Source organism: Dendropsophus ebraccatus, chromosome 2 (assembly GCF_027789765.1).
Source record: "Dendropsophus ebraccatus isolate aDenEbr1 chromosome 2, aDenEbr1.pat, whole genome shotgun sequence".
NCBI classification, from domain to species: Eukaryota; Metazoa; Chordata; class Amphibia; order Anura; family Hylidae; genus Dendropsophus; species Dendropsophus ebraccatus.
Window position 1 is genome coordinate 193,902,580 of NC_091455.1, and position 26,176 is coordinate 193,928,755.

At 44.6% G+C, this 26,176-nt stretch overlaps 2 protein-coding genes across 6 annotated transcripts in view; both read left to right on the plus strand.

The window, feature by feature from the left end:
• NRP1 (neuropilin 1) overlaps window positions 1-1,826 on the plus strand; it is a 147,699-nt gene extending 145,873 nt beyond the window's left edge. The window contains 1 exon segment of the mRNA XM_069958963.1: window positions 1-1,826. Within this exon segment, the coding sequence (XP_069815064.1) occupies window positions 1-89 (89 nt within the window). The 3' untranslated portion in view covers window positions 90-1,826.
• Window positions 1,827-7,685: 5,859 nt separating this feature from the next.
• Window positions 7,686-26,176, plus strand: part of LOC138783804 (integrin beta-1-A-like) — a 29,062-nt gene continuing 10,571 nt past the window's right edge. The window contains exons 1-10 of one of the 5 annotated variants that reach the window (XM_069958965.1): window positions 7,686-7,785; window positions 12,850-12,916; window positions 13,340-13,425; window positions 14,372-14,588; window positions 16,411-16,581; window positions 22,886-23,097; window positions 24,968-25,123; window positions 25,220-25,315; window positions 25,399-25,488; window positions 25,574-25,714. In XM_069958965.1, the coding sequence (XP_069815066.1) occupies window positions 7,783-7,785; window positions 12,850-12,916; window positions 13,340-13,425; window positions 14,372-14,588; window positions 16,411-16,581; window positions 22,886-23,097; window positions 24,968-25,123; window positions 25,220-25,315; window positions 25,399-25,488; window positions 25,574-25,714 (1,239 nt within the window). In that variant the 5' untranslated portion in view covers window positions 7,686-7,782. Of the gene's footprint in view, window positions 7,852-12,849; window positions 12,917-13,339; window positions 13,426-14,371; window positions 14,589-16,410; window positions 16,582-22,885; window positions 23,098-24,967; window positions 25,124-25,219; window positions 25,316-25,398; window positions 25,489-25,573; window positions 25,715-26,176 lie in introns of those variants that run through there. The other 4 variants (XM_069958964.1, XM_069958968.1, XM_069958967.1 and 1 more) reach the window with 4 other exon arrangements.

Genomic DNA, 26,176 nt, shown 5'->3' on the forward strand with positions numbered 1-26,176 from the left:
AAAAAGGACAAACTAAACACACAGAATACCTATTCAGAGGCATGAGGAGGCGGCAAGAGGAAACGTCGCGTTGCGGATACTTTCGGTGAAAAGACTAAAAGTCAATCTTGGTGAAGGCGGACCGATGATCTTTTACTGTTTAGGCTAAAAAAGTGCGTTGGTTGTCGTGAAGCCAAACTTCTCTCAGGAGCTTCAGTGAATATACCTGAAAACTATGAACGTATATACAATCTGAATCATGTACAGCTGGCTTTTCCGTTTGTTATTTTGTTTCCGGATAATCAGATGCTGGTGTTGAGACCAATTTTGATCGATTTTATGGTTTTGTAACCTCTGTTTGGTTTTGTTCTGTTTCCTGCTGCGGATACTTCTTGGTTGTGCACCGAAACCCAGAATGCGGTCACGAGAAAAAAAAAAACTATGGGGGACTATGAATGGGGCAAACAGACGTTGGCAGCCCCGATCCCTACACATCAATGGACTCGCGGCACAACTACTTCATGTTTGTGCATATCTGTCTGTGCTGTAACAAAGGCTTAGGAAGTCCTAAAATGTGCCACTATGATGTTTTTTTGGCATTTTTGAAGCAAAGCTATCCATTATTGTTGTGTTTCAGTGTTGTTCTGAAGCATAGTGCTTAAAAAAAAAAAAAACGTCTATACAGTACATGCACCGTCATCAAATGCAATGGCAATAGGGGGTATCGGTCTACCCTTCGAGGAAATGTTGCGGCACTAGCTAGTGGATGTCCTCTCAAGTGCCTTTTTGTGTTTGTGTTAGTTTTGACTGTATTCTCACTGATTACAATAATGTTCTTCTCTTTTTTTTTTTATCATAGGCCCTTGTCAATAACTGTGTACTAGAATGGTCAATTTTTTTTTTTTTTTTTACGATGACCTCAATAAGGCAAGGGCTCTAGGTAAACCACCAACTTGGCTGAAAAGCTTTTATTTCTGAATATGGATTCTTTTTGTTTGTTTTTTTTTGTTTTTAAGTCGGAACCACAACTTTATTGTACAAAAAAAAAAAGCTGCAATATCTTCTTTGTGTTCTTCTCTGTAGAATGTATTTAACAATTTTTACTCGACTCTCTGAGTAGACGATGTAAAGCTTTGGCCATTGGCAAAAAAAATCAGCTCTCTGGCTGAAGACCATCCTTTTTTTTTGTTTCGATCGAATAAGGGAAAGTTCTGACATTTACCCTACAAAGTTTAACTTTGACTTTCTATTCGGAGGTCAAAAGCTTCGGTATCATTTTTCCAAATAAGTCAGGTGCTTATGAAATATCATTTGGTAAAGAAGGAGTATCTCAGTATACGTCAATGGAAGTTGGTGTCTAACCTGTTGGTATGTCACGTCAATGATTTTTGTACCATGTTATTGAATAAACCTTAGGGATAATCTACATGAGCGATTTACGGTAGTACAAGTATGGCTCTCAAGTGGCCAAAGTCATAGCCAAAAACTTTATGGCTACGACTATGATTGAGATTGAGAATAGTAGCAGAGTGGGCAGTGATCCATGAGCTTGACTAAAAATAGATTCCTATAAAGTGCAACTGATTATGAATGGTTTCAGTAAAGTCAGCCTACTCAGTATTGACATGTCAGTTCCTTTGGCGGACGGCGGAATCAGCCCGGCTATAGAATGGTGTCTATGGAGCCGGCGGAGCGGGTACAAGAGATAGAATCTGCCGAAACTTCTCCCCGTGGATTCCGTAGTGTGAACCCACCCTTATCTACATTCAGTTGACAGCTACTAAAGGTGAATGGCCTTTATAATTTTTGGGTCCATGTATGGAACTTAAAGGGAACCTGTCACTCCCCCGTGCAAGAACAGAGCCCGGCCTACTCCCCGGTGCAGACCCATATACTCACCGCTTCCGAGAAGTCCCGCTCCTGCCGCTAAGATATCTCCGTCCGAAGCCGCGCGCGTGCTCCCAGAGATGAGTCCAACGCCTATAGAGGATGACTGGACTCATCCCTGGAAGCGCGCGCACGGCTTCAGACGGAGATATCTCGGTGACGGGAGCGGGTCCAACAGCGGGACTTCTCGGAAGCGGAGAGTATATGGGTCTGCACCGGGGAGTCGGCCGGGCTCTGTCCCGGCACGGGGGGTGACAGGTCTCCTTTAAAACGGCATAAAGTAGTTGGCCATATACTTAGAGGAATATAACATTTTGATACCGTTAGTGCTATGGTCGATACTTTGTGCCATTGTGCTATGTCCCAGCTTCTGTTCTCACAATCGACAAATTAAATTCAAATCAAATTGGTAAATTTGCTGAATCTAAGGAAGTTAATACATTTCTACCTAAAAGATTTGCTTCCATGTTCCCCGTGTACTTTCCATCACCCAATTGGTTGTATGTGCATAGTAAGTTGTTGGGTGTTTTAGATTCTAATTATTCACAATAAGCAACCTTGTAATTTATTATTTATTACTTCCTATTACATGTAAGAATATTAGATGTACCCTCAGCTCTAGCACCCGCCCATGTCTCGTCTGCTCCTGGAGAGCAAAAAAAAAAAAAAAACAGACACAGCAAATGGATTCTTAAATTATGACCACAATACTGTATGAACCTGCAGGAAAAGCTTTCCTGGCCGCTCTTATGGTGATCAATAAATACAGGTCTGGATGACTTGTACGCCTGTGATTTCACTACAGGATTAACTGTTGTAATAAAATCACAGCCGAAATGATGTCATAAAATTGGGGAGAAATGGCCTTGTGCTGTGCCGTGTACTGTACCGGGCTGGTAACATCCCTACGGCATCACAAAGAAGAGACAGGAACGTATTTAAGGTGCTACAAACCTCAGTCTGTTTGTTACATGTTGGTCACTCCGCACAAATACTAAGGGCAGATGTCTCACCGACACTGGAGGTCTATGGGACACTTGCCCATCCTCTCCGAATTGAATATCACTCTTCTCTTTTCACATTGAAAAGGGAAGGAATGGGTTTGGTGTTATATATATATATATATAAAATGTTTTTGAACTTCCAAAAACTAGTCCTAATTTTCCTATTGGGCCATGCTATGAAAAGTCCTAATAATCGGATCTGTGGTTAAGAACAGGGAGGCCCCAGTTTCTAATATACAGTTGGTTGTTCTCCTTTAAAAATATTGCGAGTTACGGAAAGGCTGTCAAGTCATGGACTTTGTATGAGGTCACTTTAGTGACTTTAGTGACTTTTGTGACCATTGCCTGCGGGAAAACCTATTGTTATCACTCATGCAACATTTATATTTTAGCCATCCCTCTCATTCAACCTAAAGAACAATGGAAATATAGCAAACAATTATAGGCAACAATAGTTTTCTAAGCAAGGTCTATGCCACAAACTAAATTTCGATTGGTTACTGGGAGAAGAAGAGTTTTGCTTTGACCCATTTTAAGACTCTGTTCAAACTAGTGTTTATTCCTTGCCATACTGGTTCTGTAGTTTGTGATGGCTATTAATGGTGTTAAAAACACAGAGACCCAATGGGCCCTAATGGAAGACAATGGGCCCTATTATAACACAAAAGGATCTGGTAGGATTTCTTAGGATTTTTTACAAAAAGGAGCTTTCATACAGGCCCGTAGTGTGAACAGAGGCATACCTTACTATATAATGTGTATCATTTTAAAAAGTTATTCATGTAGAGAGTGTTGTATTATACTTTTCTTGTAGCACCTTTTAAATAGCACCCAGGTATCGCTGGAGTTTTTGTTTGATTTTTAGGGCATTTTGACCTTTTTGTATATTTTGTGTATTATATTGCCTTTTTTTTTTTTTTCTTTTTTACTTAATGGCCAAAATATGAAGAAAAAAAAAAATTCACAGTAAAGCCGGTTTTAGGCGAGTTTAATACAGTCGCATAGTTTTCTGTTCCATTCATTACAAACACGACTGGGAAATACAGCCGTAATGTGGATACAAAATGCGGCCATATAACGCGCCGAAATCCGGCCGAAATCCAAGCTCTTATCATAGCACCAATGGAGGTGATTCTGGGAAAAATGATACTGAATCTTTAAAAAACTGAGAGAAAGGAATCTTGCACTGAAAACTATATTTAAAATTATATGTTGATAACATTATTAACCCCTTTTCCATCCGGAGAGGGGCGGCAAACGTTTGTCGTTCGCCGCCCCCCCCCTCCGCGTGGCCCAAGAGGTTTTGTTTGTAAAGGCAGTGTTACAGAAAATTGTTCATTTATATTTGTTTTAGATTGTTTCATAATTTTTAAAATGTAAAAAAATAACATATTTTTTCTTTATCGAAAACTTATTAAAAAACAAAAAAAAACTTTTTTCCTGTAGTAAAATGATTTCATTTTACTGGTATATTATTGCTTCATGTTTTGTATCATCATGAAATTTTGTGCAAATTTTTTTACAGAAATTTTTATTTTGTATGACAATATGACACTTGTAAACTGTTGTTTTGGAATGAACTGCAAAGCCTTAACTTTGAACGACATTTGTATTCTTGGACATTGAATCGCATAAAATCACATAAAATAGAACTGTAACTTAATTCCCAAACGATGACTACTACATTCCAAAGATACAGTTAAAATAAACATTTTCATAAAATATTCCCAATTTTGCATGAATTTCTTATAATACTTCATCCCTGTCGGAAAAGCAATATTCTGTAAGTACACGTGGCTGGTTGCATCAGTAGGCATGGTAGACTATGCTACACTGTAGCCTTCCATTAAAAGGGTACTCCAGTGGGGAGAAATATTTTAAATCCAGTGGTGTAAATTATTACTTCTATTTAAAAATTTCAAGTCTTCTAGTACTTATCAGCTTCTGTATGTCCTGCAGGAAGTGATGTATTCTTTACAGTCTGACAGTGCTCTCTGCTGCCACCTCTGTCCATGTCAGGAACTGTCCAGATCAGTAACAAATCCCCATAGAAAATCTCTCCTGCTCTGGACAGTTCTTGACATGGACAGAGGTGGCAGCAGAGAGCACTGTGTCAGACTGGAAAGAATACACCACTTCCTGCAAAACAAACAGTAGCTGAAAAATACAGGAAGAGAGGATTTTTTTTCTTTTTTTTTTAAATAAAAGTAATTTACAAATCTGTATAACTGTCTAGTAGTAGTAGTTTAGCAGCAAATGTTACAAATTTCATATACAGTAACAGTGGCAACAATCAAGTACACTAATGGGCGACAATTAGGTACAGTAAAAGAGGTGACAATCAGGTACTGTAACAAGGGCGATGATAAGGCACAGTAACAGCAACAATAAGGTACACTAATAGGTGACAATTAGGTACAGTAGCAGAGGCGATGATTACGTATAGTAACAGAAGCAATGATTAGGTACACTAAAAGACCCAACAATCGGGCACAATAACAGGGGTGACAATCAGTTACAGCAAAAGGGGACAAGGACGACAATTAGGTACAGCAATAGGACAAAGAGGGAAAGAAGGGGTTAATTTGTCTTTGTTGTGTTTTTTTTTTTTTTTTTACATTACGGTGCAGTTTAAGCGAATCTGTACTGAGCCCCCCCCCCCCCCCCCAAAAAAAAAAAACAAACACAACAATGGTACTGTTCTATAGATCCGTGCCTGCAGCAAGAAGCCATGGATTTTTTAAAGCTGCATGACCATACCAGTGGTTTGGGGGGTGTAGGGGCATAGTATAGATTTTCTTTAAACTGTCACTGCGCCATTCTGCACAATTACAGTTTAATGCATTCACGTAGATGTATGTTGGGCTGCACAACCCCAACCGTACATGTATATGAATTTGTGTTTAGGGGTTAAAAGTGCTCAGCCTGCGACCTCATTCTTTTATACGGCCATGGGGACTATTACAAGAGGAGATAATCAGGCAAAACTACAATTCCCATCATGTCTGGACAGCCAAAGCCGAAGCTTGTAGTTTTGTAACAGCTGGAGGGCTGTAGGATCTCCATCCCCCACACAGTTTCTGCAACAGAGTTTCGACACGAAAATCCACAACAGTACACTTTAAATAGATTTTTTTATCATGAGTTTTTCCACAGGAAAAAAAATTTGTTGTGTATCTGCCCTGTGTCACCATACTCTTAAAAGAGTTGGCCACTTTATAGTAAAATTGCTCAGTGTACAGTATTAGTAAGTGTACTCACTGTATATACTGACGGCAGCTCCCTGTGTACCTCATAGAACTAAAAACAGACTCCCCTCCTCCAGGCTGTGCTGTCCTGCTAAGTAGTGAGTCTGTCCATAAGATGGCCGACATTGAGTAGCATGTGACCATGCCCCGCCCCCAGGTGTCTAACACTGAGCCTGTATATGCCTATCGAGCACAATTGGGAGTTTTGCATGGTCACAAGCTCCTCCATGTCGGCCATCTTATGGACAGACTCACCACAGAGCAGGAGAGCACAGCCTAAAGGAGAGGAGTCTGATTTTAGCTCTATATAGTATACAGGGAGCTGCTGATGGAAATACTGTGTGAACATAGCCCTGTAACAGTTGGAGCCCCATAGGATGAAGAGCAGTCATGTCACAGGTGTCATGCCTGCAGCCCTCTAGCTGTTGCAAAACTACATTTCCCATCAAGCCTGGATAACCAAAGCTTTGGCTATCCAGGAATGATGAGAATTGTAGCTGTGGAACAGATGGAGGCTGCAGGTACAGACTTCTATAGACCTAACATTACCTCCGCACAGTGCAGCAGGAAACCACTAAAACACTGGGAGGGGGATGTTAGAATCAAGTATCAGGAAGAAACATTGGGGGAGATTTATCAAACATGGTGTTAAGTAAAACTGTCTCAGTTGCCCCTAGCAACCAATCAGATTCCACCTTTCATTCCTCACAGCCTCTTTGGAAAATGAAAGGTGGAATCTGATTAGTTGCCAGAGTCAACTGAGCCAGTTTCACTTTACACCATGTTTGATAAATCTCCCCCCATTGTGTCCATTCACTGACAGCAGCAGAAATCTTTAGAATGGTAAGAATGTCCAATGCATTCGCTAAGAGCAAAGAGAGGTTCAAGGGGTATTCCACTCAAAAATAACTTTTCATATGTTGCTGCCCATGGTGAGACTAACAACTCATTCCATACTTGTTATGTATTCAGTCTCCTTCTCCCAGTTCTGAGCTGCTGCTTTCTGAAGAAGTCTCTCCCTCCTCCCCTCTACCTTTCTAGACAGCTGATGTAAACAAGTCCCTGTCTACAACTTCGTAATGCTGGGAGAGATAATCACAGTTGATGATCAGTAACTTGACCTAAGTTTAACAGCATTACAAAGAAGCTACAAAGTTGCAGATAAAGCCTGCCAGGGACTTGTTTACAACAGCAGTCTGGGAAGGGAGGGGGGAGGAGGTAGAGATGGAGAGAAAAGCTCAGACACAGATTTTTGTGTCTTCAGCAGAAAGTAGAAGCTCAGAACTGGAGGAAGGAGAGTGAATAGATAATAACAAGTATGGAAGGAATATAGACAGCAACATATGAAAAGTTATGTTTCAGTGGACTACCCCTTTAAAACTGTGAGTAATGGAAACTCATTCACTGACAGCAAGTGGAGATGTAGGAAATGGTGAGACAATGAAGCTCATTCACTGACAGCATCTCATGGATGGGGACATCATGCCTACAGCAGAGATTATGATACGGGAGTGTAAAAATAAAATCCAATCTCTGTCCCCGTGCTGACGTCACGGTACTGGAATGCGTTTACTCTTCTGGGCTGGGTGAGGCACTAGAAGTTAGTGAGACACTGAGACCAGAGCCCGGACCCTGAACACAGCCCCCTCCTCACTGCAGCCCGCATGGTGAGATAGGAGGGGTACTGGGGGGCATCAGCTGAAAGAGCTGTATAGGAGGATCGTATATGTATGGTAAGGAATGTGTGATAATGTGCACACTGTGTGTGTGTGTGTGTGTGTGTGTGTGTGTGTGTGTGTGTGTGTGTGTGTGTGTGATATAATGTGTATACAGTAGAATAGTTACATGTGCATCCTATATAAAACATGAGTATTTTTGTTGTTTTTTGTTTGTACATGTGTTGATAATTTTTGTATATATATATATATATATATATATATATATATATACATATGTAGGGTGGACATATTGGTACTACTGGCATAGCTGTATATACAGGAGTCATCTATGTTTCTCTATAGGTATTGAAACCTATATCTATGTAGCTATATCTATTTGTATATATATCCACATCTCTTTTTCCTTCCATATCTATTTCTATATATCTATCTATGTCAATATCTATCTCTTTGAATCTCTATCTACATAAATATCCACATCTTTTTCCATCTATGTCTTGCCTCTTTGTATACGTGTCTATAGCAATCTCTATCCCTCTGTATTTATAATGTATCTATAGTAATTTGTATTTACACCCACATGTATCTGTTTGGCTATATTCCCATCCGTCTATATCTCTGTATGTCTGTCTACATCAATATCTGTGGATCTATCTATATTGGTATTTCTTTATATCTTTATATTATATATTATATTTGTACTATCAGCTTACAGTTTGCAGTGCATCTAGGGTGCAGACACGGCAGTGAAAGGGTTACTGGTTTTTGTAGGCTTTAGCGTCCCCTGATGTCCAGCATATAAATTGACACACTGCACATGGGGCTTCTATTATGCTGCTATACACTAATCCTATATACAGTTATGTTCACCCCTTGGTTAGAGGGGTATTCTACTCAAACATAACTTTTCTTATGTTGCTGGCCATGGTGAGACTAACAATTCCTTCCATACTTGTTATTATTTATTCAGTCTCCTTTTCCCAGTTCTCAGCTTCTGCTTTCTGCTGAAGACAAAAAAATCTGTGTGTGAGCTGTTCTCTCCCTGCCCTCCCTTCTGAGACAGCTGATGTAAACAAGTACCTGGCAGGCTTTATCTGCAACGTGTAGCTTCTTCGTGATGCTGGGAGGGTTATTCCAAGGTCAAGTTGCTAGTGAACTCACTATATGATTAATCCTCCCAGCATTACAAAGCAGCTACAAAGTTGCAGATAAAGCTAGTCAGGGACTTGTTTACATCCGCCGTCTCAGAAGGGAGGGAGGGAGGGAGAGAGAAAAGCTCACACACAGATTTTTGTGTCTTCAGCAGAAAGCAGCAGCTCAGAACTAGGGGAAAGATACTGAATAGATAATAACAAGTATGGGAGGAATTGTTAGTCTCACCCTTTGCAGCAACATATCAAAAGTTATGTTTGCGTGGAGTACTCCTTTAAGTCATATTGTAATCGGTTGTGTCCTTTCCCCCAGAGTCGGTTTCACAGTAGGAATGCGCAGTGGAAAAGAACATCCTGGGTTTTTTTTAATCTTTTTGAGGGGTTAAATGTGTTTGGATATTTGGCCGAGACAGGAGCCTGGCGCATGCGCTGCTGCAGCTTGTGGAGGAGGCTGTGGATGACACACTGTAACAATGTCTATTAGATGTATAAATATTTACTCATCACTGTGTAAGGGCTGAAGCATCTGCTTTTAGTCAGCTAAGACACATAGTGGCGTCCCTACCTCTTCCTTAAAGTGACTCTGTACCCAAAATCTGAACCCCCCAAACCTCTTGTACCTTCGGATAGCTGCTTTTAATCCAAGATCTGTCCTGGGGGGTGTTCGGCAGGTGATGAAGTTATTGTCCTAAATAAACACCTTTTAAACTGGCGGCCCTGTGTCAAACTGCCGTGACCTAGAATATCTGTGCCCTAACTTTGCACCACCCCTCCGTCCCTCCTCCCCACCCTCTTCATCATTAGGAATGCCACTAGAACATTTTCTCCTGTCTGACCATTGCACAGGTGCCTTAACGATCCATCTCATTTGCTGTGCTGATACAGGTGATGAATAGTAGAAAATATGCCTGGAGCATTCCTAATGATGATGAGGGAGGGGAGGAGGGACGGAGGGGTGGTGCCAGCCTAATGCATACACAATCTAGGCCACGGCCATTTGGCACAGGGCTGCCAGTTTAAAAGTTGTTTTTTAAGACAATAACTGCATCACCTGCTGAACGCACCCCAGGACATACTGGGGCTATATATTAGTATACAGTTAGTAATGTAGTAAAATACCTTTTTTATGTTAAATGAGTGAAAGGTGGGGGGTTGGTAGAGGGGCGATACCTGGGCACCATAGGGCACAGATACAACACAGTGTGGCTACTGCTCATGTTTAGAGACCTGGGGATCAGACCATAGATCTGGGCCAGAGTGATGCTTCTTTGTTGCAGGATATTAGATCTATGTGGTGTCCCACCACGGGTGTTGCTATTGGTTATACCCTTCAAGCCTGTACTTTCAAGTGTAAGTGGGGATGTAGTAGTACCAGAGTTTTGCCACAAGATGTCATTGCTGTAACTTATTATGATTAGATGTTGCACGGCTGTAGTACCCAAAGGGTTATTGTTTTGTTTGTGTACCACATCGATCTGCACACCAATGAGAGTTCTTTCTTCTCTTTACCTATCATCTCTCTCTTTACTTCTCTATATGCACTCCTCACCCACTCACAGCACACCTTACATGCACTGTAGGAGGGAAGTCACATGGGTAGAGGAAGTGTAGGGTCTTTGGATTCTGTAGAGGAAGGACGCAATCTAGAATGCTCTCAACAGCAGTCAAGTTGGGCCCTGGCTCCTGCAAGGTCCCCACTCTAAGTTGTGCAGTCTAGACATAGACAAGAGCACATGCAGCTACCTACAGTTTTCTCTCAAGTAACTGTATTTAACACTTTGCAGTGTTAAGCTTCTACTAGAGAGGACAAGTCAGGGATCATCCTTGCCCACGCTGTGGACAAGGAGAGACACACTGCAGGACAGTATCCATCACAAGTAAAGGAACTGATCCAAATAGAGCAAAGTTGCTAGAAGCCTATGAACTATATCGCAGCGCAGGTGTAAGCAGGGAACCCTCAGCATTCCGCTCATCCCAGGTAACAAGGTCTGGGGCTTGTGTTACCCTCTAGGATGGGTCACTCGACACTGGTGGGCAAAATAGGTAGTGCAAAGACCAAAGAGTCAAAACACAGGCACAAGTATTCTCTCTACTCTCAAGTATTCTTTTATTTCTACCTCCGAAGTTCTGGCAGAACACAGTACTACATTGGGTTGGGACTCTCTCAACATCCTCCTCTCTACTCTTCTGATCCTCTATTCTACTTCTCCTCATTCAACCCAGTCAGCATGACTGTATCACTCCTTCTACTCTCAGTGCAGATCTGAACTCTAGGGTGTTAAGTAACCTATCAAGTGAAAAGTATTGTATCAAGGCAAAGCTGTATTATCTGCTGCCTACCTCAAGTATCTTCAGAGTAAACAAGATTATATTTATACTAAAGAGACTCTGTGATTCCTTGTCCAGCACTGACACAGTACACACACCTTCCTATGGTCATATTCCCTTTCTGTGGGTGGCAGTACCAATAGTCCGGGTGGGTCACTACTCCACTCCAGACCACCGTGATAAGTACCCAATGGACCCCGCAATAACCGGGCAGGTCACTGACCACAGGGGAACAAGGTATAGCCAGCCCATTAAAACAAAAGCAGGTGTGCCACCATACCCAGTGGCGTAGCTACCATAGAGGCAGGGTAGGCAGTTGCTATGGGGCCCATGCAGGAGGGGGGCCCAGGGGAGAAGCTAAGAGTGTGTGTCCTTCTGCTTAACGCCTTATGCACTTCAGTGTGTAAGTGACCCAATGTTTACTTACATGCTGCAACACAAAAAAAAAGGGTTAAAGGGGTTGTCCGGCGATAAAAAATTATTCACAGAATAACACACATTACAAAGTTATACAACTTTGTAATGTATGTTATGTCTGTGAATGACCCCCTTCCTCGTGTCCCACCACCCCCACCCGTGTACCCGGAAGTGTGGTGCGCTATACATTACCTGTCGCGTGCCGACCACGGTCTCCGATCGTCAGCAGTGACGTCTTCTTCGGGAGCTTGGCGGATCTTCCCGAGTGCCGGCCGCCCTCTGCAGCGTCATCCGAAGCTCAGCCGCGATTGGCTGAGCATAACTGTGCTCAGCCAATCGCGGCTGATCACTGCTGACGATCGGAGACCGTGGACGACACGACATGCGGTGAGTATAATGCACCACACTTCCGGGTCTAGCGTGGGTGGGGGGAAACACGGGGAAGGGGGCCATTCACAGACATAACATACATTACAAAGTTGTATAACTTTGTAATGTGTGTTATTCTGTGAATAATTTTTTATCGCCGGACAACCCCTTTAACAAGCAGAAGACAGATCTCTCCTCTGATAACCTCTGACCTCTGTTCTCTAGCTGTGCAATCAAATATGCAGCGCTTCCTGCAGAGGTCAGGGGTTATTAGTACACCAGCAGTAAAGCAGATATCTCCATGTCTTCTGAACATTGGGTCACTTACCTAATGGGCCCTTATAGGTAAAAACAGATGACTGACAGAGCAAGCAGCCATTGGCTCTCTGCTCTGCCAGTCATTCTTGTGGTCGAGCCAGGATTCTGCCTTTGGCCCCAAGAGATTAAATTTTTTTGTCCACATCACGGAGCACAGTGCTTTGTGTTGTGCATAGGGGCCCCTTAAAATTTTTGCTATGGGGCCCCGTGAATCCTAGCTATGCCTCTGACTATATCTGTGTGCCCAACCAGCACTGGTGTCATGACACAATACCATCGGGCACGGCTATATCTCGGCCAACCACCATAGAACTGGGGTCACACCTAACCATCTGGCAAGTGACTGGCCATCTGTCCCTGCTCACCGGCGGGGCAGTCACCACATCTACATGTGTAGGGACAAAGATGCCATACTGTGAAACTTATACTGACTGCAGCTACTTGACTCTTTGTATCCTTTGTCTTGTAGATGGCGCGTATCCTATTTATTGTGGGGCTGTGCATGTATTCACTGTCATACACCAGCGCACAACAAGGTAAGGCTGCTGTATGTCTTGGACCTAACATCTAGCTTTCATTTGTCCTTGAAGTGAACGTTTCTTGTTCTAAAGATTCGCATGTTCGCTAGTATGTGCGTGTCTTTCCTCACTACAGAAGACAAAGTCGATAAAAAGTCTATGGAGCCAGTTCTGTAGCGGGAAGAGAAGTGCTTAGCTAGGCACTTCTCCCCACTTGTTCTGTTGATCGTAGGGGGGGGGGGGGGGGGTCACAGCACCCGAGTCTGTTGCCTCTGATATGTCAAGACTTTTTTTCAAACAGGAACAATATGATTACAAGTGAGACCTTCACTGATCATGACAACATTATGGCGTCCGGCTCTGACCAATCATTACAATCACTTGTAATGATGACTGATGACAATCTTTTTTCTGTATTTTAATTTGACTTTGTTCATGTAGGAGGAAGTGAATGTTTAAAGGCAAAAGCCAGATCATGTGGAGAGTGCATACAGGCCGGACCAAACTGTGGCTGGTGCACCACAGTGGTGAGTACTATATAATATGGGGGAGATTTATCAAACATGGTGTAAAGTGAGACTGGCTCAGTTGCCCCTAGCAACCAATCAGATTCCACCTTTCATTTTCCAAAGAGTTTGTGAGGCATGAAAGGTTGCTAGGGGCAACTGAGCCAGTTTCACTTTACACCATGTTTGATAAATCTCCCCCTATAAGTTGTGACAATGAGCATGGAGTATGGTGCTCGGAGCAGAAGAATTAAATTTAGAAATAAGAATAGCTAACGTTGATTTAGAAATTGTTGGCAACTTTTCATCAGAGGGATTTCCCCATCCCCCCCCCCCCCCCCCCCCCAAAAAAAAAAAATAAGGGGTTTTCCAGCGTTCGGCATTAATATATTGCTACTGGTGCATATAAAACGATTAACATGTGCCCTGTGTCCTCCTCTGGTCTCCCCCACTGACTACAGAGCCTCCACTTCCAAAACAAACTCGTCTCTGGAGTGACAGCCTGCTCAGCCAATCACTGGCCGGGGGCTGTACCGTCTCAGTCAGTGATTGGCTGAGCAGGCTGTCACTACCAAGACAAGTTTGTTTTGGAAGTGGAGGCTCTGCAGTCAATGGGGGAGACCAGTAACACAAGGGGAAGACACCAGGGGAGCGCAGACTAGTAAGGATAGGGGAGATTTATCAAACATGGTAGAATTGGCCCAGTTGCCCCTAGCAACCAATCAGATTCCACCTTTCATTTTCAAGAGAATCTGTGAGGAATGAAAAGTGAGATCTAACTGGTTGCTAGGGGCAACTGAGCCTATTCTACTTTTCACCAGTTTGATCGATCTCCCCCAACATGTTTATTGTTTTATATGCACCAGGAGCAATATATTAAAAAATACTGAACGTCGGACTACCCCTTTAACCCATATTTCAGAAAATTTTGCCCTGGGCATTAGATAACATTGCCATCTTCTTGTAGGACTTCTTGCAAGAAGATGAACCAACATCTGCACGTTGTGACGACTTAGCTGCATTGAGAAGTAAAGGATGCCCTGAAGAAAGTATTGAGAACCCCAGAGGCAGCACAGAAATAGTGAAGGATAAGCCCATAACCAATAAGGCCAAAGGAGAATATGTGGATCCTGCGAAAATCATCCAGATTAGACCCCAGCAACTAATGTTTAGACTGAGATCTGGTAGGTAGTGTAATGTTGAGGCTGTATCACACCTATAGATGATCACTAGATAGTTTGTCCAGCGAAAATTTTTATTAAAGTATTGTATTGTCCCCCAAAAGTTATACAAATTACCAATAAACACTTATTACAGAAAATGCTTATGAAGTGTTTTTTTCACTGCACTTACTGCTGCATCAAGGCTTCACTTCCTGGATAACATGGTGATGTCACTTCCTGGATAACATGGTGATGTCACTTCCTGGATAACATGGTGATGTCATGACCCGACTCCCAGAGCTGTGCGGGCTGTGGCTGCTGGAGAGGATGATGGCAGGGGGACACTGAGGGACACAGGACACTGGAGGGACACTGAGCATCCCTCTGCCATCATCCTCTCCAGCAGCCACAGCCCGCACAGCTCTGGGAGTCAGGTCGTGACATCACTATGTTATCCAGGAAGTGACATCACCATGTTATCCAGGAAGTGACATCACCATGTTATCCAGGAAGTGACATCACCATTTTATCCAGGGAGTGAAGCCTTGATGCAGTAGTAAGTGCAGGGAAAAAAGCACTTTATAAGCATTTCCAGTAATAAGTGTAAAATGGTGATTTGTATAACTTTTGGGGGGCAATACAAAACTTTAATAAAAATTTGCGATGGTCTTCTCCTTTAAAGCGACTCTGTACCCACAATCTGACACCCCCAAACCACTTGTACCTTCAGATAGCTGCTTTTAATTCTTGATCTGTCCTGGGGTCTGTTCAGCAGGTGATGCAGTTATTGCCCTAAAAAATAACTTCTAAACTGGCAGCCCTGTGCCCTACGGGAGTGGCCTAGATTGTGTATGCATTAGGCTGGCACAACTTCTCTGTCCCTCCTCCCCGCCCTCCTCATCATTAGGAATGCTCGAGGCAGATTGCCTACTATTCGTCAGCTGTGAGAGGACGGCAAATGGGCTGGATCATTAAGGTACCTGTGCAAATGTTCAGCATGGAGAAAATGTTCCAGTGGCATTCCTAATGATGAAGAGGGTGGGGAGGAGGGACGGAGGGGTGATGCAAAGTTAGGGAACAGATATTCTAAGCCACGCCCGTTGGGCATGGGGGTGTACGTTTAAAAGTTGTTTTTTAGGACAATAACTGCATCACCTGCTGAACGGACCCCAGGACAGATCTTGGATTAAAAGCAGCTATCCGAAGGTACAAGTGGTTTGGGGGGGGGGGGGGGACAGATTGTGGTTACAGAGTCGCTTTAAATATTACCCAGATATAGAAAAGCACCAGCGCGGGAAAGCCGGTGCCGCTGTCTTTTTTTTTTTTAACTGCGGCCCGGTTCCCGTGTATGGCGCCATTCTATTCACTGGTACTGGGCTGAAGGTGAAGCACTAGAGGTGGGCCAGTCCGCCCCCAGTGGGAGGAACCCCCCACCCCTCTATAACGTGGCTCCATAGATTCTAAAGGAGAGAAAGGGAGAGAAATTCTAAGAGGCAGCTTAGTGAAAGGCAAAGAAAGAGAAAGGAGAATGAGGTAGAGGAGAATCAGCGATAGGAGAGTAAGTGACTGGAGTTCTTGTGGTCCTGGAGCCGCCACGTTTCTGGGTATGTGCAAGCAGTACATGGTCAAACACCATTAACCCGTTCCGAACACCATCCAACTTTGTTTTTTAAACCTATACCCTGTAAAAGTCCCACTATTATAGCCGCAATGGTTTAGCTGCTTTGTTGTGGTTCGTTAAGATTTGCTTTGCAAAATTTGCCAATTTGCGGGGAAAATTTGTGAATATCACGAAGCAAATTTTTCAATAATTCGCTCTCATGTAATTTTTTACTCTTTGTAGGTGAGCCCCAGACATTTAAGTTAACCTTCAGAAGAGTAGTAGACTATCCTATTGACCTGTACTATCTTATGGACCTGTCAGACTCTATGAAGGACGACTTGGAGAATGTGAAGAAACTCAGCACTGAACTTATGGAGAAAATGAAAGAAATAACATCTGATTTTAGGATAGGTAAGTAGTTCTATTACACGAAACGATAACTGGCCGAATCGGCCCAATTCGGCCGATTATCGCTCTGTGTAATAAATACAACGATCAGCCGATGACAACGATCATCGGCTGATCGTTGATATAGGTCAGAACCTATATTTGTCGGGTGCCGACCGCGCTCCACTATTATGCGTAGGCAACAGGCCGGCGACTGATGATATACTTTACCTGCGATGCCCTGGCCCCTGGGGGCCACTTCCGCAGTGCTGGTGTTATGAGCGGGCAATGACCGGGGCAGCTGCAGGGGTTATACTTGTCACGGTATAGGCCTGAGGGCGGCACAGCTGTAGGGCCGGTCTGTGGAATCTGCGGGTGATGATGGGCATGCGATTCTTCGCTGCACCTAGTCAGGGCACCAGTTAGTGGACACCAATGCCAGGGTTCAGTAACAGCGGTTTTATTATAGATGAGGTAACTAGTAGCAACCGTTCTGTCCGGATGCAACCGGGTACACAGCAGGCTTTGACAAATAAAGCAGGAGTGGTGCTGCATAGGCTGTGAGAACACGTGCCGGATGATGGGAGTAGGAGCATTAGAGAAATAGCGTTGCTGGGTGGATTAGCCTGAGAATAACACTTGCTGTGAATCCCTGCAGCGATGAGGAGAGATAACGGAATGACACCCAGATGAGAGAGAAGAATCCGGTCACTTGAGCAGGCAGATACAGCCGAAGACTTGAATACAGCAGCAGAATCAGTCACTCTTCTTATGGTGAAGAGGCTGCAGAGATGCTTTTGTCCCCCTTCTGAGGGAGAGAACAGAGCAACACAACCTCCTTGCTTGAAAGCAGGGGCTGAACTGACTTGTCAGCAGGAAGTGGGAGGTCACATGGTTGCTCCTGGCCAGAGCTAGTCGGCCATTGGAGGAACCATGGTTACAGGTCACGTGATCAACAGCCTTGCATACCACTGTACAATGCAATAATACACAGGAATACATGAGAATACACATGAGAATGCACATTACTAGAGAATACTAGGGGAAAACCAGCAGCAGTTGCAGTGCAAACACTTACCAGAACAGGCATTGACACAGCAAGAGAAATGACCATAATAGGAGTAGTAGTCTGCATGTTCTGGGACACTGCATACCTCCCTAGCAAATTTGAGCCGACCTCGGCGAATCTAGAAGGCAGCAAACATGAATAGACTGGACAATCAAACAACAGGAATGAATGATGAGAGTGAGTGTGATGAGGTGTGTGTTTCCCACGCCCAAGGCACAGGTGAGAAGAGAGAGAGAATGAGAAACCCTAGTGGCAGGACTTCACCTAGGGGTGCCTAACGTACTCTGGCGACCAGGTAGCTAGTGCGTGAACCATCTGACATGTAAGCCAGGACAACTTAACTGCTGGCGGGTGACCCTCCATATTCCAGCCAGTTAGACAGTAGGTTTTCTGTTAAATGTGTTACCCTATTGGAGGAGAACGTGAAGACCTGTGTACTATCTTGGCGTGTTTGTGAAATGTCTTGGATACCTGAAAGAGAATAGAACAAAATAATAAAAGCAAGCATACATCTGCGCGCCCATGCATACGGGTCAATCATACAACACAATTACTCAATAGGCCAAACACACGAAAGGGTATCCAAGGTGCAATATGTATGGACCAGTGTGAATGTTAAGTAAGACTATGTGTGATTACTATTGTGTTGGGACAAGACAGAGGTGAACAAATACTGGAAACAAAAGGAAAGGAAACACAACAGACAACAAATACTGCGAGGTCTTGAGGAGAACTGGCTCACATGAATCTGAATGAAACCTGAGAAAAATATGAATGAAAATATGAGAAAAATCTGCATACGAACTGGCTCAATTAAATCTTTCCAGCTATAGATATGATGATAATAATACACAATAATGAGACTGGATGAGAAAATACACTCCTACATAAACTGGACTTTCTCTGAGGTATATGTAAACTGACTTCTCTTACTCAGAGGAGGAGCTATCTGACTTAGACACTGGAAAATATACTGTTTTACAAAAGAGGCACTCTACTCTGAGGCAATCTATGTAACCTTTTGCTTACTCAGAGGAGGAAATACAAATGACTCCGATAACACTGAAATGCAATAGTAGAAAAAAAAATGCAATAATGAAATAAGTGCAATAATACCCTGTGTGGAACACACAATCACAGGAAAGTGCATTAGGAAGGAATGGATTAAGTGTCTCTGTTAGGTAGAGTCTCTTTTAGGCAATTAGAACATCGTCCATGTAAAAGGCTCTGGGACAGGCACTAGAGAACCTTTTGTTATGGTAAGTGTCCATCAGCTCATGGCTGGTTAGTACAGGGAACTTGGTCAGGAGGACCAGGCACGAACCTTGAACGTTGCAGGAACTGGAACAATTAAACAGTTAGACAACAAAAACAGTTTAAGGGCTCTGGTCTCTGTAAGGATACTTAGCAGAAATGTCCTGGAGGACCCTGAGTAGGCTTCTTCTTTTTCTTCTTCCACGGATAGCGATAGCGTGAAGGGCCTGGAGCAGAAGCATCACTGGATGCCGTAGTGACTACAATGCTGGGCGTCACCATGGTGATAGGAGAGATGATGGGGGCCACATGATAGGTGACGGTCGTGGTAGAAGAGGCAGCCTTAGCCACAGCAGTGGGGGCAGTAGAGGGGACTGCGGTAGTAGACGGGCCCGCTGTAGTGGAAGCTGCAGGAGTAGCGCTAGGCATAGCGGTGGCAGCTGTAGTGGCAGGCGACAGGGCAGCGAGGGCCTGCTGAATGTCCTCGATCAGCTGCATAATCTTAGGCCCCGGCCCGAGCATCCATTGCGGCAGGGGCGGTGAATCACGCCCTGGAGGTTGCCACAGACCCGGGGATATGAAGGCCTTAGCAGAGTTCTCCCCTTTTGGGCCAGGGACTGAGGACAACAGAGTCGGTCCACTTACAATATGTTCGCTGTCCGGTGATGAGGACCCTCCGGTACAAGAAGCGAGGTCAGCGGTGCTGGAGTGACCGGGTCCCAGAGAAATGCTGGTCTCAGGTATGGGCCCCTCATTCTGATCAGCAGAGGCCGGGATGAAGGCCCGGCGAAGACTTCCGTCGTCCGACGGGGCAGCGGCCCAGCTGGTGTCGCTGTAGGATGGGAGCGGTGCTAGCAGGCAGGCAGGATTGCTCTCCGGCAGCTCCGGCATCACTGGTGCTGCGGCTGCAGGCAAACGTTTCTCAGGGGCCGCCATCTTGTCACGCTCTGGCCGGAACTTGTAGCAGGAAGGGGAGGAGCGCCAGACTGGAGGATCAGGTTCCAGAATCTGCCCAGCAACAGTGACGTCATCTGGCCCAGGCAGCCAATCAGGAGCAGTCAATGGAAAGTCTATGGCGCCGGGCGATTCCCGCGCTTTGGCAGCATGGCTGTTAACCCCCTCCTCACCGGGGTATGGCGCAGCCAGAAATTGAAGAAGACGGCGGCTATCTTGTGTACTGTTTAGGGCCCGAAACACTTCAATCAACCCCATAGCAATCAGCAAAGTCTCTAGGGGGTTTCAGTACAGTTCTGGGGACACTGACAGTTGGCACAACACAGTCTGTATCCTGTTCGTGACGCCAAAAATGCGATGCCCTGGCCCCTGGGGGCCACTTCCGCAGTGCTGGTGTTATGAGCGGGCAATGACCGGGGCAGCTGCAGGGGTTATACTTGTCACGGTATAGGCCTGAGGGCAGCACAGCTGTAGGGATGGTCTGTGGAATCTGCGGGTGATGATGGGCATGCGATTCTTCGCTGCACCTAGTCAGGGCACCAGTTAGTGGACACCAATGCCAGGGTTCAGTAACAGCGGTTTTATTATAGATGAGGTAACTAGTAGCAACCGTTCTGTCCGGATGCAACCGGGTACACAGCAGGCTTTGACAAATAAAGCAGGAGTGGTGCTGCATAGGCTGTGAGAACACGTGCCGGATGATGGGAGTAGGAGTATGAGAGAAATAGCGTTGCTGGGTGGATTAGCCTGAGAATAATACTTGCTGTGAATCCTTGTAGCGATGAGGTGAGATAACGGAATGACACCCAGATGAGAGAGAAGACTCCGGACACTTGAGCAGGCAGATACAGCCGAAGACTTGAATACAGCAGCAGAATCAGTCACTCTTCTTATGGTGAAGAGGCTGCAGAGATGCTTTTGTCCCCCTTCTGAGGGAGAGAACAGAGCAACACAACCTCCTTGCTTGAAAGCAGGGGCTGAACTGACTTGTCAGCAGGAAGTGGGAGGTCACATGGTTGCTCCTGGCAAGAGCTAGTCGGCCATTGGAGGAACCATGGTTACAGGTCACGTGATCAACAGCCTTGCATACCACTGTACAATGCAATAATACACAGGAATACATGAGAATACACATGAGAATGCACATTACCAGAGAATACTAGGGGAAAACCAGCAGCAGTTGCAGTGCAAACACTTACCAGAACAGGCATTGACACAGCAAGAGAAATGACCATAATAGGAGTAGTAGTCTGCATGTTCTGGGACACTGCATACCTATACACGCTCCAGGGCTACTCCTGCAGTCCGCTTCTCCCCAGGTCCCGCGCGCTCTAGCTTCAGGGCGGCCTGTCAGCTGACAGGCCGCTCAGCCAATTACAGGCCACGGTGGTCCCGGTCTGTGATTGGCTGAGTGGCCGGTCAGCTGACAGGCACTCTGATGCTAGAGCGCTCGGGACCTGGGGAGAAGCGGACCACAGGAGCAGCCATGGAGCGTGGATAGGTAATGTATATAGTTTAAGCAAGGGCTGCAAGGACATTGGTAACGATGTCCCTGCAGCCCTTGTTAAACGATTATCGGGCCGTGTAATAAGGACAGTACACAAGCGCCAATCTAGCAGATCGGCGCTCGTTTACAGGTATTATCGGGCCCCCATCAGCCCGTGTAATACCACCCTAAGACTTAAAGGGATTGCTAGGGGAGGTAAAAAGAGGTAGAGGGCGCTGGGGAGAGAGGAAACAAAATACCTGTAGGGAATGTTCAAAGTGAGCAATAGACGAGGAATTTCCTAGGAAATCTGCGCTTAGTTTAAAAAATATTAAGCCTGTAAAATATGTACAGAGCCATGTCCCATTGTGTTCAATGGGATTTCTGCTCTGTTATTCACACTGCGGAATTTTCTGCCACAGATCCGCTCTGCATAGACATAGAATGTTGGCATAGACTTGTACAGTCTGTTCAGCTGCAAAGGGGCCCAGGCCACTAGAGGGGCCCACCAGGCTCAGTCTCTAAAGTGTCAGCTCAGCATGGCACATGTCTGTAGGGGGCCCCCCCAGGCGGTATCAGCACTCGGGAAGTGTGGGCCCCCTGCTCCTGTGGGGCCCTTAGTTACTGGATGCTGTGCCTGGCAAGGTCTGTGCCCCCCTCCCCCCATGCAGAATAGTTGTTTTTCTCTTTTATTTCCCCCCTAAGCAGACACATATAGTACATGTATTTCACCTGTGCAGCCACATACAGTACATGTATCCCACCTGTGCAGCCACATACAGTACATGTATCCCACCTGTGAAGCCACACACAGTCCATGTATCCCACCTGTGTAGCCACATACAGTACATGTATCCCACTTGTGCAGCCACACACAGTACATGTATCCCACCTGTGCCTCAACAGTGATTAAGGGCCCCTTTGTTCTATCCCCTATTAGTGCTGTTCTAGGGTCACACTCTGAGCTATATACTCTCATCCCCCATACAGCATCCAGTGTACAATGCGCCCAGGACCCTCCAAGTACAACCGCTGCAAAACTCCCAGCATTTACTGCAGTCTGCAGCTCTCAGGATGTGCTGGGATGTGAAGAACAAATAAGCAGACAACTCAAGGAGAACTACAACTCCCAGCATTCTCTGAGAGCTTGATAAGTATAAGGCATTCTGAAAGTTGTAGTTGTTGTTATTCTAGGAGTTGTGGTCTTGCATACATCAGTCCAAGATGGGACAAGGTCAGCATGTCGCTTCTGACGGGTTCTTTATTTGGGTGTCCCACATGATTAGTTCTATTGGTGGGCCACAGGTATCCCAGTCCCACACTGGGGCCTGCACAGATTATGGTACAGTCCATTAGTGGGCCATGGCATCTATACTGTGCTGTAGGGCCCTCCTGAGAAACCAGGACACATGTACCAGATACCCGGGCGTACATATGTGTGCGCCTTTAAGGCAGAAAGGTGGAGAAACAAATAGGTTATGGGGGCCCAAACACATTATTTCCACAGGGGCCCTCTGCAGTCTGTGTTCGCCACTGCTTATGCGTGGTCCTTTGTTTCATTTTAGGTCTTGGATCTTTTGTGGGGAAGACAGACATTAGCACCGATCCCTGCACCACCGAGCAGAACTGTACTAGTCCATTCAGCTTCAAAAATGTCCTCAGTCTCACACATAATGGCAAACTGTTCAATAAGCTTGTGGGCAAACAGCAGATCTCAAATAACCAGGATTCCTCAGGAGGTCATCTTGATGCAATAATGCAAGTTGCCGTGTGTGCGGTAAGTAGGGTCACTGACCACTGGGATGGCTTCCTGTAGAAGGCTTAGAAGGGATTCACCTGCATTGTTGACTTCAGCACATCCATACACACGGTTATACATTGCATTGTATTCCCTGCTGGGTCAGCTGCTACGGTGGTGTGGTAGCTGAGTGGGTCTTGGGTCACTTGGGCACTTGTCACGGTAGCCTGGAGTGGTGTTGAACCCACCTGACAATTGGCGCCTCTCCAGCACACAAAAATTTTTTTTTAAAGTGTACACGTGTGCATGGGTGCGCAAGGAGTGAGCCAGAGTCCAGTGCATTTGCAAAGTAGAACACTTTAAACACTTTAAACATAGTACAAAACAGAAATAGTACTTGTTGTGGTAGTACAGTCCAGTGCAATACAACAATCTTGTAGAAGACTCAGGTGCTGGTAGTTGAGGTAGAGACAAGATAGAGAAGGTGTCCTGTTCTGCGCAGTGGAGAACGTAGACTTTTCCTTAGTACCTTTGTTCTACTGGGGTCAGTTCCTATGGCTTCTAAGGTAAGTTCCCTACACCTTTTAGAGAGGTTCCTGGTAACGGCAAGGTGTTCCCTGTTTGGCATCTCACCCCTTGTAAAAGCTTAGCACTGCATAGCAGTTCTGTTGTTCATAAGAGAAACTCTGTGGCTTGCTTGCTTAAATGTTCGCTAACACATCCACTCACTAGGAACATCTACTCCTAACTGCTTCACTTCCTCCCACCAGGAACGAACTCCTCCCTACAATTAAACCCTCCTGTGATTGGGCCAGAAGCAAACGAGTGCCTATCTCATGGGTCTCTGCAGCATATCTATGCTGCAGAGATCTCTATGAGAGATCAAAGTGTATATACTAGAAGTCCCCCAGGGGGGCTTCTAGTATATGTGTATAAAAAAAAAAAAAAAAAAAAAAAAAAAAAAAATGATTGTCATTAGTAAAAAGCCCCCTCCCCTAATAAAAGTCTGAATCACCCCCCTTTTCCCAGGTTTTAAATAAAAGTAAATAAATAAACATATTTGCTATCACCGCCTGCGTAATCGCCCGAACTATTAATTAACCACATTCAAATCCCAAAGTGCAAAATTGCGCATTTTTGGTCGCATCAAATCCAGAAAAAATGTAATAAAAAGCGATCAAAAAGTCGTATATGCGCAATCAAGGTATCGATAGAAAGTAAACATCATGGCGCAAAAAACGACACCTAACACAGCCCCATAGACCAAAGGATAAAAGCGCTATATGCCTGGGAATAGAGCGATTTTAAGGAACGTATATTTGTTAACAATGGTTTGAATTTTTACAGGCCATCAGATACAATAAAAGTTATACATTTATATCGTTGTAATCATAACAACTTGAGGAACATGCATAACAAGTCAGTTTTACCCCAGGGTGAATGGCGTAAAAACACATTCCCCCCAAATAAAAGAAATGTGGGTTTTTTTTTCAATTTCACCACACTTTGAATTTTTTTCTGGTTTCGTAGTATACTTTATGCAAAAATTCAGCGTGTCATTGCAAAGTACAATTAGTGACGGGTTAAAGGGGTACCCCAGCAAAATAGACTACCACTTCATGCTGGGTATACAGCAGCTAATAAGTACTGGGAAAGTGGATGTTTTACATACTTGTTACAGATGTAAAATTACAAGGGATGACTATAAGGCTGTTTATTTGGGAGGTAAACCTGCAAACGTTTTGGGGGATTATAGCTTTTATTTATTTTTTATTTATTTTTTTGCATTTAAACCTGAACATGAATATGGCAGAACATAATCTAATAGTGATTTACCTAGAGACTAAACACATCACACTTGTCTTGTACTTGACCTGTGTGTCCTTCATGCTGCCGCCTTTTATTTTAGGAGCAGATTGGATGGAGGAACGTCATGCGCTTGTTGGTCGTCTCCAGTGACACTGGGTTCAAATTTGCCGTAGATGGAAAATTAGGAGGAATTGTGCCGCCAAATGATGGGAAATGTCACATGCAGGACAATATCTACACAATGAGCCACTTTTACGTAAGTCTATTTTAGTAATCATGGGGGGTCTCTGCACCTCACTGACCAGAACCTCTGACAATGTCTGCCATAACCTTTCCCTTGTCTCCCCCATAGGACTACCCAACCATTTCTCACACAGTGCAAAAACTTAGTGAAAATAACATCCAGACCATCTTTGCTGTCGGTGAGGATTTTCAGCCAATTTATGAGGTACAATATCTGTCTAACAATACTAACCTTTTCAGTAGATAAATGATCCATTATATCAGTGGATAATATGAAAACGTTAATAGGAGCTGAAGAACCTGATCCCCAAGTCAGCCGTAGGAACTCTGTCTTCAAACTCAAGCAACGTGATTCAGTTGATCATTGACTCCTATGATGTGAGTATATTTGATAGAAAAACTCAGTCCAGGCAATATCATACCAGTGATGAGTAGTAAATCATGTGGGTTGTTTCCATTACAGTCACTATCTTCAGAGCTAATCCTGGAAAGCAGCAAATTACCTGAAGGCGTAACAATCAACTATAAGTCCTTCTGTAAGAACGGAGTAGTTGGAACAGGAGAGAACGGGAGGAAATGCTCCAACATCTCTTTAGGAGATCAGGTAGGTGGCCGCTTGGAGAATTGTTCCCTTTTTCCTGTTTTTTACCTGCAATATTAATGATCAGTCATTGAATACAGTACAAGGCAAACTTAAAGGGGAACTATGAGCAGGTTAGACGTATGTAACCTGCTGATAAACCCCTATCGCACAGAAGACGCAGAGGATGAAGGTATGTCTCTTACCTTCATCTTCACTGCCATTCCCGTGCACTTAGTCCTTTACTCCGCAGTTGGGTAAGACTGTTAGGAGCACAGAAGCACCATTAGGAGCACTGCTCCACCCCCACAGCGCCAATCTGCCCAGGCAGGCCCGTCTCTTCTAATAATAATCAATGGAGCAGGCCAACCGGGGGCGGACCGTCACTATGGGGTCGGGGCAGAGCTCCTTACGGACTTACTGGACCGAGGAGTAAACGACTAAGTGCAAGGGAACAGTGCAGAGGAATCTCAGGGGCAGATTAAC